General features: G+C 32.9%; 1 protein-coding gene across 1 annotated transcript; it reads right to left on the bottom strand.

Annotated features, from left to right (window-relative positions):
- Positions 1–289: 289 nt before the first annotated feature.
- On the bottom strand, positions 290–14,427 carry LOC130444814 (zinc finger protein 521-like). Its single transcript, XM_056780076.1, has 5 exons — positions 14,292–14,427; positions 8,289–9,035; positions 6,904–7,120; positions 4,390–6,102; positions 290–3,881 (listed from the first exon to the last, which is right to left on the bottom strand). Exons 1-5 carry the CDS (start codon positions 14,376–14,378, stop codon positions 2,665–2,667), a joined length of 3,981 nt encoding a protein of 1,326 aa, XP_056636054.1. The 5' UTR covers positions 14,379–14,427; the 3' UTR covers positions 290–2,664.
- Positions 14,428–14,956: the final 529 nt, after the last annotated feature.

Raw genomic sequence — 14,956 nt, forward strand, 5'->3', positions numbered from 1 at the left:
CTCACGCTGTTGTGGTATAATATTCTTCTAGGATACACAAACGTTTTCTACGCGCTCTTTCCATGACTTTCAATGGCCCACGAATTATTTGTTCGTGTTTAAAATCGTTTTCACAAAAAACAGTTTAAAGTTATGTAGGGTAGAGGTAAAGATAACAAAGCTTGTCAACAACAACTTAATAGGATAGGATACAAAAACAGCGTACTACAGTGTGTTTAGATAAACATCAATAAAGTTGGGTTTGCTTGAATTCCATGATTTTTGTAATAAATAAAACTAAATATTTTGCAAAATAGTTTATTATTTTACTTTATTTACATTTATTTACTAACCATAATGAGTATGAGAAAGGAATGATTTGAGTTGAATTGATATTACTTATACTAAAATTTCAATTGAAATAAATAGAAAAATACGTTCAAATATTTATAGTACCGAAGAAATCAGTCTTTTAAATAAAACAAAAAAGACACAAATACAAAAATATGGTAATTATTGTTGTTATTTTGTAGGTCTAATTCCTACATCATGTTCTAAAGTGTTTAAAACATCCCTGAACGTTTAGTACCCTCAAATATACAGGGTTGGTAAACGAATCGGACAATATATATTTTGGACTTTGCCACTTTCATTCCAAAATGTGTTAATACTTTTATGGTAGAGTAATATGTTTTATATTACTAAATATATAAAAAAATTAATGGCGATATATAATTATAACAAAGCAAACTATAAAATATTAAAACTGGGAGGGTAACTCATATAAGCAAATATTTTTATTTCTCCATTGTCTAATTTAGCTTCTAGTTTCAACATAAAATAGGTTTGGTTCTTGTATATTGATGATGGCAAATGATAAATTTGATAAATTTTCAACTTGAAACATAAATCAAGAACTTGGAGGATATGATTATTAACCGTTGCGTTTTCTGGAATTAAAGTGAGTGAAAAAATTAGGTTCCAATATCTGCTTTTCTATTAATTGATCCGAGCCAAGAATTTTTCACGGAATGCTTACCTTACCTTACCTTACGCAGGACTATTAACACAAATTTTGAGACCATCCCGCATCCACCTAGGTAATCCGACTTGACTCCCATAAACTTTTTCCATGTGGCTACCTCAAAGGAAGAGTTTATAGTAACCATCCGCGAAATATCGTGGACTCAACTCGATGGAAGACATACGACGATATGTCAAGTAGTTAATATTTAATTTTACCATCAGACATCAGTAGCATCGTTTTAAAGTTTTTTACCTTCGAAGTTTCAACCCACAAATCTAAAGCGACTGAAAGATTTGGCATTGTGAATATTAAAAGGACACCAGTGTTTTTGTTAAGAAAACGTATTCGATTGCTTCCAATCATATTATTTTCATTAAAAAATAAAATACCAGATATAACTGAGTTAAAATAACATGTGACTCTGGTCTTATTATCCTTTTAATTATAATCCGCTTATTTATAAAGTTCCAATTCTGTTCTTGATAAGCTGTTTCATTTCTATCGTGTTTTTTGTATTAATAAAATCGATAAAAAAATTTGAAGCACTTTATACTGCAAAAATAAGAGAGAACCGTACGACTAGTAAAAAAATTCAATACCATTTTATATTAGAAACAGGAGATGGTGAACATGGACTATAAGACTTAGCCCATTTCATGCAAAGGATACACTTTTACAAAACAATGGAATCACATCACAAATACATAGTTTAATGGAATTAACAAGGACGAAATTAGATATTTTTATCCTTTGTGATAATACCTACAGAAGTAATGAGAAACCGCATTTGTAAATCATTTGATAACAGCCGGGTAGTCTGGTTACCCGAGTTCGTTTTTGCCCCTATTTCGATACACAAAGTTGAGGTTTCGTGCATTGGTGAAGCTGCACATTCGCCCTCTGTAACAACGGTAGCACAAAATGTTTTCATTACCCCAAGTCATTTGTTACAGTGTTTTTCTTACGCTGGTTATTTACGATTAATGATACTAAGATATAATTTGACAATGACTTTTTTAACTACCAGGAAAGTTTGGGGATCAGCGTCTGGTTCATTACATGGTGGAGAAACTGTAAACTAAATTTACGGTATGCAGTTAAACATATATATATATATATATATATATATATATATATATATATATATATATATATATATATATATATATATCTCTACTATCAATCCGATTTTGATTTGTATGGAGGTATTTAATAAAAATGTCATTTATATAAAATTTTTGATAACTATACTACTATAAGTTATTTGAAGACGTTTCATTTATTAATTAGTTTATTTTCTCTGAATGTAGCATATCAATAGATCTGACAAATGTGGTAATGCAGATGTTTCTAGGTGTTTTAGAACTTTTTTTTATTAAATTTCGTCCTATAAATTCCTTATTACACCAGGGCTGTCTTTTTACAGTTCTTTAAATCAACATACATACAGTATTATACTGACACGAGGAACATAGAGGATGACATCTACGTCCTACGGAAATGTTTTATAATAACAATGTGTAAATCTCTCTGAAGGGTGATAAAAATTTTATTGGGGGTCATGTATGCGAAACTAAAAAGACAACCCTCGTACTTAAAACGTTTAAAATTATATAATGAAAGATACAACATAGGAAACTTCAAATATATACAAAAGTTTAAAGGATACTACCAACCGCGGATTCGATTTCGTTCTCGTTCAAACAATTATTTTGCAAATCGCAATAATCGTCGACTACGTTGAGGTCCTCTGGTTGTATGCATTCGTAGCTAATAGATTTGATAGCCGAATCGAGTTCTTCCGGTTTTCTTTCAAAAATATTACTGCTTATCGACGAATCAGCAGTATTAGAATTAGATCTAGGATTAAATTTACTTTGCGATGACATTGATTGAGACGCTTGAGAACAATCATCCGAGGAATCACTTTTACTGTCATCAGAAAAAGTGGTGCTTGAATCTTCACTAGAATGGCAATCTTGACGTTGTGAAGTCTCTTGTTCCGTTGAAATCGGTATTTTTTTATCAATTTCATCCTGTATTGAATTGGATGATAAAACTGAATCTTCGCTTGCCTCTTCTTGATCTTCAGTTGAGGAAGAAACCTCTTGTTTAAGTTGATCGGGTTGATCGTTTTCTGATTCTTCATTTTCCGATTGTGAAGAACATTCTACTTGTTCTATTAAACTTTCGTAGTTGATATTATCATCGTATTCTTCTCTTTCGGATCCTTTTGTAAATTTGAAGCCGTTTGTTGTCGATTTAGGATTAATGTCATTGTCAGATTTATCTTCATCTAAAAGCTTCCAATCGAAATTTTCGTGGATCACCATATGCAACCTCAACTTGGAGCTGGCGTTATGATACCTTCCGCATATCCTGCATATAAAATTTGAACCGAAACCTTGACCGTGCAATAGTTTTGGATGATTGTCTCTCAGATGATGTTGTAGAGCTTTATAATTATCGTTGGTTTTCAAACATATTCCACAAACTGTGGCAGCTACGCTTTTATGACAACGTATGTAATGTTGCCAAAGGTGCTTTTTCGCCGGCCAGGTTTTGTAGCAGATCTCACAATAAGATGGATCGTTACTATTGACGTACACTGTTCGTTTCGACGAGTTGGTTTGCGGATTGGTACCATCCGATTCATCTTCTTTTTTGTTTGTTGTTTTGGATTTTGTTTCGTTATTTGATATTTTAATTTTCTTATTGCTGTTAGTTATAGTTTGTTTCGGTTTAATATTGGTTTCGTCGTCGGTTATTGTTTTACCCAATAATCGCTTTTCCAATAAGGATATTTTATCGTTTTGAGGTAAATAAAATTTGGTTTCCTCAATTTGTTGTTTTTTGTAAGCGCCATCAGATTCACCTACAACAACATTAAATTTATTAATTCGTTGCAATTTTGTTAAAATTGATTGAATAAAATGTAACCTTCATCAAATTACAATGAAATCTTTTTGCAACAATTACTTTATATCAATTCGCCATTCCGAACAAGTAACCGTACTACCAACTGTCAAAAACTAATGCCAGTATTACCAATGTCCCCAAAAAATATACCTGCTTATCGACTGTTGGTAATGCTGTGAGCAAATGATATTTTTTCATGGGACTAGTATTTAATTAACATGAGACAAGTATTGAATGACTTATGATTCTAAATTTAGAGAAATTTTTAAAGTTTTTTGTATATACAACAGACAATAAATAGTTCCAAATAGATTTTTTTAAAACTTCTTCATAAAAAGTTTAGACAATGTTCTAATTGAGACATAGTGAGTCGGTTAGGTTTATTCTAAAAACTGATAGGACAGGAGTTTCAAGAACTCATGGGAATTATCCATTTACATTTAACAATTTGAAAAAATTCTTACCCTCGTCATCACTATCGGAATCGTCGTTGATTTCATCATTTTGTTCAACTACTTCATCGATAGCAGACTTAATATGAGCCATAATACTGTTCCTTAGAGCCGCCGTATTAGAATTACCGACCGGTCCCCCATGAGCGGTAACGTCACAATGCGCCTGTAATTGAGCATCATTATCAAATATCTCCAAGCACGTTTTACACGCCCTGAATATCCTGCCGTGAGATTTATTGATATGATCGTAGGTTTTCCATTTGGAACCGTAATTTTTTCCACAAACCGGACACGAAGTCAGCGGCGTCAATTGATTTTTGTGGATCAGCTTAACGTGATCTCTTAGGATATGTTGATTTTCGAATAACTTCAAACATATGCCGCAAGATAAACTAAGAATTTTACGGTGTAAACTGAGTATGTGCATCTTCAATTTGATTTTACTCGGTAAGGAATCGCCGCAAAATTGACAAACATGTGAATCGAAATGGTTTCTCGTGTGCTCTTGGAGGTCGCTCTTGCTTCTCAATACGTTTTTACATATTCTACAGAACAACGGACAACCCGGATGTCTGAACCTTATGTGCGACACTATTTCGCATTTGCTTTCGACTTTTTCGGTACATATTTCGCATGTGTATTCGGAATGGTAGTTGACTAAATGTTTAGCGAGGCTTTGACGATCTTTGAATATCCTAGCACAAGTTTTGCATCTAGTCAGTAGATCTTTCTGCATCCTAGGTCTGCAATTTTTTTTGTGTTTTTTTAGCAACATTTTTTTGTGGAAACCTTTAGAACATTTGGGACATTTGAAATCGCCGTCGTTCAATGGCGGCGTATAATTTGTAATGATATTCGTGTACATATCGTGAGACGAATCTATTTCCTTCGGCGCGCTAGGTGGCTCGTCCTTTATATTATTCGAATCCTCGTCCGATTCTTCTTTGATGGCAACTTCATCGAAATTTATATTCGAATTATCGCTGCGATAATCGAATTCGTCTTTGATAAATTTTGGTTTTAACGGGGAATAATCGAATGGAAATTTTGTTTGTTTTTCTGATTGATTCATAGATTTTTTGCTACTTTTAGTAAGATGGATCTTGTTAAAGTGTTGCGAAAGATGGTATTTGGAAGCGGACGTCTTGTAACACAATTGGCATGTAATACTCGGATGACCTTTGTGCAGTCTATTAACGTGTTTCCATAAATGAGAATTTCGTCCGTAAAATTTATTGCAGAGATCGCAATGGAAATTCGAATGTTCGTTTCTTCTGTGCGCGCTGAATTCCTTGAAAGAGAAGAATTCGTTTTGACCACAATCTACGCAACTCAAACCTTTATACGGAGTGTCCGCGAATGCTTCATTAATAACTATAAAATCTTCCGGATCGAACATTCTCATTTGCTTTTTACAAGTTTCTATTATAAAATCGTGTACTAAGACATGATTTTCCAACCATTTGAAATTGTCATCGCCGTATCGACATATCTGACATATATATTTAGTGTTTGGTTGAGGATTCGAGCAATTTTCAAGATGCGTTTTCAAATTCATATACGAGGAGCATTGATGGAGGCATATACCGCAAACGAATCCAGCTATTTGTGCGTGTTTCAGTCTTAAATGCATCATGAGATCTTGTTTACTGGTAAAAACTCCCGAACAATTAGGGCAGGACAATTTCGAGCTTTGCTGATGTTCGGAAGATTGGTTATGTTCTAAAATAGAATGTAAAAAAATATTTTAATACAGTTATCAAAATGAGTCATTATGAGGTCTTAGATGTCGGACATTAGAACTTCCAATCATATAAACATTTGAATTTGTTCATTTTTTCAAATTGAATTTATGGATCACACGAAATTTCATAGAAAAACATCTGTTTCCCTAGTGGTCGGTCAATTAGTAGTGCTAAAGTAATCGAAACTAAAGGAAACCTAACCTAATCGAAACTAAAGTAAACCTAACTTAATGGAAGCTAAAGTAAACCTAACTTAATGGAAGCTAAAGTAAACCTAACCTAAACGAAAACTAAAGTAAACCAATCGAAATTAGAATAATCCTAACCTAATCAGAGTTAAAGTAAACCTAACATAATCGATGCTAAAATAAATCAATCGAAACTAAAATAAGTCTAACCTAATAAAAGCTTAAGTAAACCTAATTAATCGAAGCTAAGATAATTCTAGCATAATCGAAGCTGTAGTTAACCTATAATAATAGAAGATGTTTGTTGGATTGCCTTGAAACGGCCAAAACTCTTGATTAAGTCTATCGACTAGCGTTGCTCGGCACTACTGAGGCAATTAAAACTACAGCTATGCTAGTAAACGGGAGACGTCTTAAATTCTTAAAATCTGGAGGTAAAAACTGGTATTGAGCTACAATCAGAAGGACTCTAGAGAGCAGAGGAGTTTGGGTATGCAGCTATACTAAAGATCAAGAATATCGAAGAGGAGATTCTTCTGATTTTGAGTATTAATTCGAATTTTATTTTTTTGCGGCATTTTCACACTTACCTATTGAATCAGTCTTTTTGAGATCAGATATTTTCACGAGTTTCGGTAACTTCTTCTTTCCTTTTTCCGGTAACGATTCGCCCGATCCCGAAGATACAACTTCTGACATATCGATACCATGGAATTCGAATACATGTGATGCCAATGCTGAAGAATCGGAAAAATGAGTATCGCACAATAAACAACTTTGGGGTAAAGAAGACAGCAGCTTTTCGTTCTAAAAGGAAATCAAATCAATATCGTATATATAGATTACATAAATAAACAATCCTTTAGATAATGTTGCACAATTTCAATTTACATGTACTCGAAATGGGAATCGGATCAAACAAAATCATTTTTTATTAAGTCTAGAAAGAAAAAGTGAACCAGATCAGATGAAGCTTGGCTCCTAATTGTTAGGTCATCCTCCAGGATAAAACATTCACAATGGTTCCATTTACATGATGAAGGGAAACTATTCCAAAATAGGAACATGGGGAAGTGAGATAAGTGGAATAAATACAGACAAAATGTATGATGTAGTGTTCATTATGCATACATTCTAGTGCACATTTTCGTAGAAAGACATGATTGATGAAAGGCGAATTGAGAAAAAGGAGAGTTACATACCCGTCGAAACAGAACCGTTCTGTTTCCAAGATACAAACCACAGAAAAGCAGAAATTGGTTAAAACCAAAAGTGGTAAAGTCTTTGCAGTATGTTTAGTGAGCAATTAAACACAACTGCGGCCCGATGAGAAATTGTCGTAACACATGGAATATTTGGACATTATCTACGCCAAACTTCTGCTACAGTGTTAGCAGGTGCAGGTAAGGCAGACACTCGGTGGATGGAGTAGCTCTACAGTAGCTTATTTAGCAGATAGTATATGGTTGAAAAAATGAATTAGCAGAAATTTCAGTTGGAACATTGTCAGAAGGAGGAAATGCAGCATCAGCTACGGTAAATAATGATTAAAAATACGAATCCCATATCGGATGGTCTTGAAGAGTAAATTTTGAGGAAGAAATTTGGTAACGGCCCCATATTATTGTGTGCAATTTATGGAATATACAAATATTATCAAATGGGAGTTATAAATCCATATTTCTCTTCGATAAGTCCTAAGGGAGTTATTGGTATGTAGTATATATATTTAATTAGGGACAACAAAATGTGATCAAAACCATAAGGGATATTCTTATACTATATAATTTATCAAAAGGATCGTTTATTCACTAATTTGACCGGTCCACACCGTTTCTGTAATACGGCGGTGAGCTTAAATATACAAGAATATTACAAAATCACTAGAAAAAGAAGAGATTCGACTTTTCCCGTCACTTTTATTGTTGTAGACCAGTATTTTTTTAAATACATTTAAAAATATTTTTATATTTACTGTATTTTGTTGGATTTCCCGTTCTCCGTTAGTCAACTCCTTGATCTGATCTTGTACGAGATTTTCGCGATTAAAATTTTCTTCTCTAATATCTTGGGTATCTAATTTCTTTGGTATCTTATTTTTTCTTCTATTAGAAGTATCGAGTTTGTAAATTTTTGGTTTGTACGTTTCAATAAATTCATTTTTCCTTTTAAGATTTTTTCTTTGGGATATTTCGCTGATCAAATTTGTTTCGGTATCATCGAAATAGTTGGTTTTCGTCGGAAATACTCGCCTATTAGTATAAGAATCGACTAATTTGCAAATTTTATTAAACGACTGCAATTTATCACATAGAATAATTTCTCCTTTACCGTCAAAGTGTTCATCAAGACTAGATTCGGAATCAATATCATAATCAACCAAACGAATCTCATTTTGGGACATCAAACTGCTCGGATTGCTCAGATAATTAGTCGTGTGAGGAAAACTGTTTCTAAATTCGTCGATATCGAAATTCTTTCCAAATAAAACGTCCAAACTGTCGTCCGTCTGACTTCCTCTATTGATCTTTTTATGGCTGAAATCGACGAAGCAGCTTTTATCTCTTTTCTGTTTAGATTTTAAACAGGATTCCTGTATATCATATTGTGCTTCTAAAATTATAATGTTTTGTATACAGTTCTTTATGAACATGTAGAAAGCGTCTACGCTCTCCGCGCATTCTCCACAAATTGTATCGGGAAGAAGAGAGTACGGGGTCACCTAAAAAAAGGGCAAATTCATATTTAGACATATTTTGTTTAGTGATATACGTTTATAAAACTATACAACTAAGCCACCAGATATGGAATAGTTTCCCTAATATGGAATACTAAGACCTAATTAGTGATTGCCTCTTTATTTCTATACCCTTTCGGTGTACAAGTTTAAGACCAGAGGCAAATTGGGACACGTATAGCACGTTTGAGGTAACGCACAACACGTAATTTTGTAATCTACAAAATTGAATACATTGACGAGTTCACAAAATGACAGAAGAAAGAATACAGAGAGCTTCAAGATACAAAAAATCGAGAACATATAAAGACGAAACTGAATTGTCCACCGTTTTTTTCTTCTCCGATAGAATAGATTTATTAGGTGATATAAATTTTTTGTTCGATTGTCAAATGTCGCGACTGTCAATCAAATCCAAACCCCCACTACGTAACACGTGTAGCATTCGTGTCAAGATGCCTCACACGTGCTATACGTGTCTCCCAATTAGCGCCTTGCCTAAAAAGGCCCCCAAAAGAAACCGCAGGCACTATACAAGAAAGAAAAACTGTTTGAGGGAAATTTCTTGTTGACAACAATGATTACACGGTCTCAATCGCTGATAACCTCAAAAACGTTGACCTACCAATTTATTTTTGATCTGCGAAAATAAGAAAAAACCATTGGTTTCTAAATGGCAGATGTCCAATCAATTCCATGTTTTGACTGTTCAAAAACGTTTTTGCTTGAAGTGATGTGTAAAAGCTCGCATTGGCTTGGTGGAGAATGATTAATCTGCTGGTGTACCATCCAGAATTCACTGTTGACCATTTGCTTCGAAGTGCTTCGTGCACGAGCAACTTTTGTTGGATTTGGTTCGTCTTGAAAGACTCATACAATCAATTATTGTTTACTTTACGAATCATATGCATAGATCCCTGATTCGGCGCTTTTCACGATCTTATACACGTATCACGATTTTTTCAGCTAGTTTTCACTAGTTTTTTTTGAGCGATTGTCAAATTATGCGGTATCAAACTCGAACAAATCTTTTTCGACAACCAAATCTTCATGCAATATTGAATGTATAAGAATGGAGTGTTGCCATAGCTCAAAACTTAAGTAGCAACCCTCGTAATGTTGTTGAGCTAATTTAAAAGAACAAATAAGTGAAATTGCTGTAAAGAGATTGAATAAAAAGATGCAAATCTCCAACTTGTAGGATGCTTTATAGTCAATTTAAAAACAACTGATAGTTGTATGTCTTCAACTGAAATTTCCATGCTCAGATTTAGATTATTGGGAAGCAGGACCTTCGCAAAATATTCTACTGTCTCTATAGCTTGCTCTTAGAATCTGCAGCTGTCGTCCTCTGCCATGTTTATCGTCTTAAACGTGCACTAAATAGCCTTCAGAGTCTTCAATACCCAGAGAAGATACAAATATTCAAACTGTACAATAAACTTCCAAACTTTCTCGCAGTAAGGAGATCTAATAGAGGAAGAAAAACATCTGTTGAAGCAGTCAACACGTCTTCGTCTTCCCAAGAATAATGTTATAAGTAAAAGCAAGAGAAAGAAAATAAATCGAAAGTACAAGAATAAAAATTTTTGGAATTATACTCATAGGGAAACATGGAACTTCTAGTATTTAACGATTGCAATCAAAGTCTGTTATATGGAGAAATAATTTGTGTTCTTTTCTATGATATACCGAAGTTTATTAAAAATCAAGTTGAAGTTGATAAGAGTATTCCATATTACGGGATCTTTATTTTATTACTCAAATCAGATCTACGTAACCAAGAATTATTGTAAAATTAAGTGCAAATCTAAGATTGTTGATAATTACTTCAAAAAGTTCAAATTACGCGTAAAAAACAAAATGGCATTCCATATTTGGTTAGGTTATATATTATTATTATATACAAATTTATTTAGACATTATTATAAATTGTATATATACTTAATTTTATCAGAATCTAATACATTATAAATATAAATTGGTATTTCTGGAACCGTTGGTTAACACCCTGTTTATACAACTACTACACCAACAATGATACTTACACTATCGAAACGCGCGTCAGTGTAATTATCAGTGTTGGTGTAAACTGTGTATTCAGTATTATAAAAGTACTAAAACTCGTCGAAACCAACTCGGCATAGCAATAAGGTGAAAATTAACACAAATAAATAATTTTCAACTATTTGTATACTGAAATTTTCAAGAAAAACGTCAGAAACAAACTTATGTTTGCCTTCTTCATTATTATTATTTACATAGATTAAAAAAAAACTGTGATTATTTTTCAATATTTTCTCCCTACATTTCCACACACTTTTCACTGTTTAATTTCATCGTCGTTGCTTATCTTCTACCCCTTAATTCGCCCTTCAGTTTTGTGAACAAAAATAATCGCACGAGGCTAGATCGGGGTTATATGATAAGTGTTCGATCTCTATGAAGCCGCATTCGTATGGGAAACGAAGCGCACGTCTTTTCAAAAGCTTATCTTGGCTTAAAACTTTAAATGTCATTATGTAACCTTTAGAACTTTCTCAAGTTTGAGTGTTGTGCACTCCGCAGGTTTCTTTCTCCTCCACGTACGGCATTCAGGATCACCCTTGATGCCTATAGTATGGTGAGGGTGTCTTAGATGACTGTCCGATTAAAAGACAAGTCACCAGAGTCGAACTTCACGCCTATTTAATTGAAAGAGTTGATTGGTAAGAGATACACAAGGTCCAAATATTTCCAAACATCTGTTTTACAAGCAGACTACTGAGAGATGTAACAACAACACTCCAACGAGCTGAACCTTGCAGTCACCACTCACCAGTTCTTGGGCAAGTCTAGAACACACCGTATGACTTTTATTATGGTGTTCTGCTGGATATTACTTTCTATGGCGTCGATTAACACATTCCATCACGGCGAATACTTCATGCTTGGACGACTATAGCGTGTTTTTGAGGTGTCCTCCCAAAAGCATCGGTCAAACCATTCATTATGTGCATGTAAATGATTGAACGTACTCTTGTAGTCTGCGTCTAGAGTTTTACGTGACCAGTTGGTAAATGTTTATGAAGATATTCAGCCTATATGTTGTCCTTTTGGTATCTTTAGGATCAAAGGTGGAAGATCAAGTAGGGCCCTAGTTGGGGTTGTTCGCTTTGACTCCCTTCAGGCGTTGATTTCTGTCCAGTCTCCTTATACGTCAAAAGAGATTCAATTTCAGTGTCTACATTTTTTGTTTTGACCTTTACCTCGTATCTTTTTAAGGTATAATTATTTTTGGGGGTAGTTTTTAATTTCCTTCAATTTCAGTTGATAATTTTTTGGGTATCAGCCGATGTAACACTGAAAAATCACTTATTTAACCATATTTAATTTTTTATGTGTTCTTCTTCTATCAATAATATCGTAGAAAAATGTTATTTACAAAATAAACACAATACTATTAGGTAGGGTTAAAGTTAAGGGTGTAGATTTTCTAAATAATGAAACAAACACACTTCAAAAATTTTCAAAATATGTTATACTATCTAAAAAAAACTATTATTTCCTAGTATACCCAAAATTTGCATGCTAGTGTACCTTCAATTGCATGTCATCGAAATTTCGTCATAACTACACATATTTAATTGTTTATTGTTTATCCGAAAAATAATAATCGTATATGCTTACAATGTTAGATAGTATTTTATGCAAAAGCGAAAATACTTATGAAGCGAGGTTAATAATAATAATTAATAATAAAATATTAGTTATTTAATTTTTTTATTACACATGTATATCACAAGATAAAAGCTTTTCTACTAAAACGAATACGTTTAGGCATACTCTGTGATCATAGTATTTACAATTCGTTAGAATACATTTTCAGAAAACATAAAAATTCGGATAGAATATTTTCATCTTATACAGAAATAAATAATTTAAAATTATAAATTGGATATAAGGATGCATCATCTATTGTAAAAATAAAAAAATATAGCGAGATACCCAACACAAAATCTTGGAATCAACATTAAAAACACTTTGGTGTTTGATTTCCACAATCCCACAATAATAATGAAGGATATTCAATACGATATATTACTGGTTGGTTAGGAAGACATCGAAGACCAAGACAAAAGCAAAACGTTCAACATGCTCTCAGAAACAGGAGAGTCAACATCAATTTTTCAAAAAATGAATTATCAGATGTTCGAAATATCGATATATCGTCTCGAACGGTTAGAAGACTTTACATAAGGCAGGATTAAGCAGCCAAAAAAGTAGAGAACATAAAGTTCAGAGATTAAATGTTGCAAAACGAAATTGGACCATCAATGAATGTGGGTTGTGTTCTCCTATGAAACTAAAGTTAGCCTTAAAGCTCCACATGAGGCTTGTTTAGCGAAGGCAAGGAGAAAAGTTTACCAGCTATAATATCGAGCCTTTTGGTGATGGCTCTAAAATGATTTACTTTCCTATCTATCCTTTTATTAGAGTGGCCACTTAATAGTCCGGATATGAATCTTATAGAACATCTATGGGACTATCTCAAAAAGAGGATTCGAAGTCAGAGTCCTCCTGATTATAATCGTAACCAACTCATAGAGGTCGCTGGGAGAAAACAAACTTTTATGGAAAAAATAAGGCAAATTAATGTTATGTTTAAGGTCATATTCGACTAATTCGTAGGTGTTAATTATTTTTTCAATGTAACTTGATTTTAATTCGTGTTTATATTGTGGATATTTATATTAATTAAAGTGGTGCTTTAATTTTGTCAACGAGTTTATTAACAAATTATGTCAAATACTCTACGGTTGCTACAAAAATGTTTATCATCGAATATTTTTATTATTTCGTTAATTAAATTTACTAAATACTTTATAAATGTCTTTAAATCGATGTACATAAAAGGTTGGAGAACTGGAAGGGATTTTGACAGATGATGGTATCACAAAAAAGGGGCTGAAGCATTTCGAAAAATATCTAACACTTTTAAATATAGGAGTAGACTGGTTTTTATGACCCACTCTGTATATAATAACATTATGCATAAAAAAGTTACAACTAAAAATAATTGATAACATTATGCATAAAAAAGTTACAACTAAAATAATTGATATTATTGAAAAAGTTTAAAGATGAAAATGGAATTTGAATTTTTATACTTTCCAAAAACAAAAACATAAACCTACCCCACAAATTTAGGATTATTTACTTATATTTAAAAATAAATTGCAATGTTCAGTATAAACTCACCTTCGTTATACAGGGTTCCCACCAATTATCCTCTTTCCATGCAGATACTTTTTTTGTTTCCGTGTGGCAGTACATAGATGAAAACATTGAGAGAACTAACAAATATTAGCTTAAACAGTAAATCTCTATAACAAAATCAAAAACATGGTTTTGTCTGAAAACTGGTAAGGTAATAATACACGAATTTTAGATCGGAAGAAGATGATGATGATGACGATGATGAAAATAATAATAAATTTAGACTTAATTTAAAAATCACCACATACAGCAATATATAATACTAATGACAACATACCTTCCGCCAAAATGACATAAACAAACTGTCCCCACATATAAAACGAAGTTTATCATCTAATATAGTATAGGCTTTTCATTCCAGCAACAGTTCCAAATTGGATGAATGCTGGAATGACCTTCTAATATGAGTGTTTTATACTAGTTCCGATGTTTCGGGTGTATTCATATTATTTATTCATAGAAAAATTTTTAAAAGTTCAGTTAGAAATAAAATTTACATTGAAAGATGACGAAGAAGAAGAAGAAAGTAAAAATGGAAGAACAAAATCACTATGATGAAGATGATCAGTTCTGATACCTTCTATAATAAAGATATGATTAAATCAAAACCATTTAGAATTGTGCTGTTTGGAGAAGAAATTTTGACG

The sequence above is a fragment of the Diorhabda sublineata genome, chromosome 6, assembly GCF_026230105.1.
Source record: "Diorhabda sublineata isolate icDioSubl1.1 chromosome 6, icDioSubl1.1, whole genome shotgun sequence".
Classification (NCBI taxonomy): Eukaryota; Metazoa; Arthropoda; class Insecta; order Coleoptera; family Chrysomelidae; genus Diorhabda; species Diorhabda sublineata.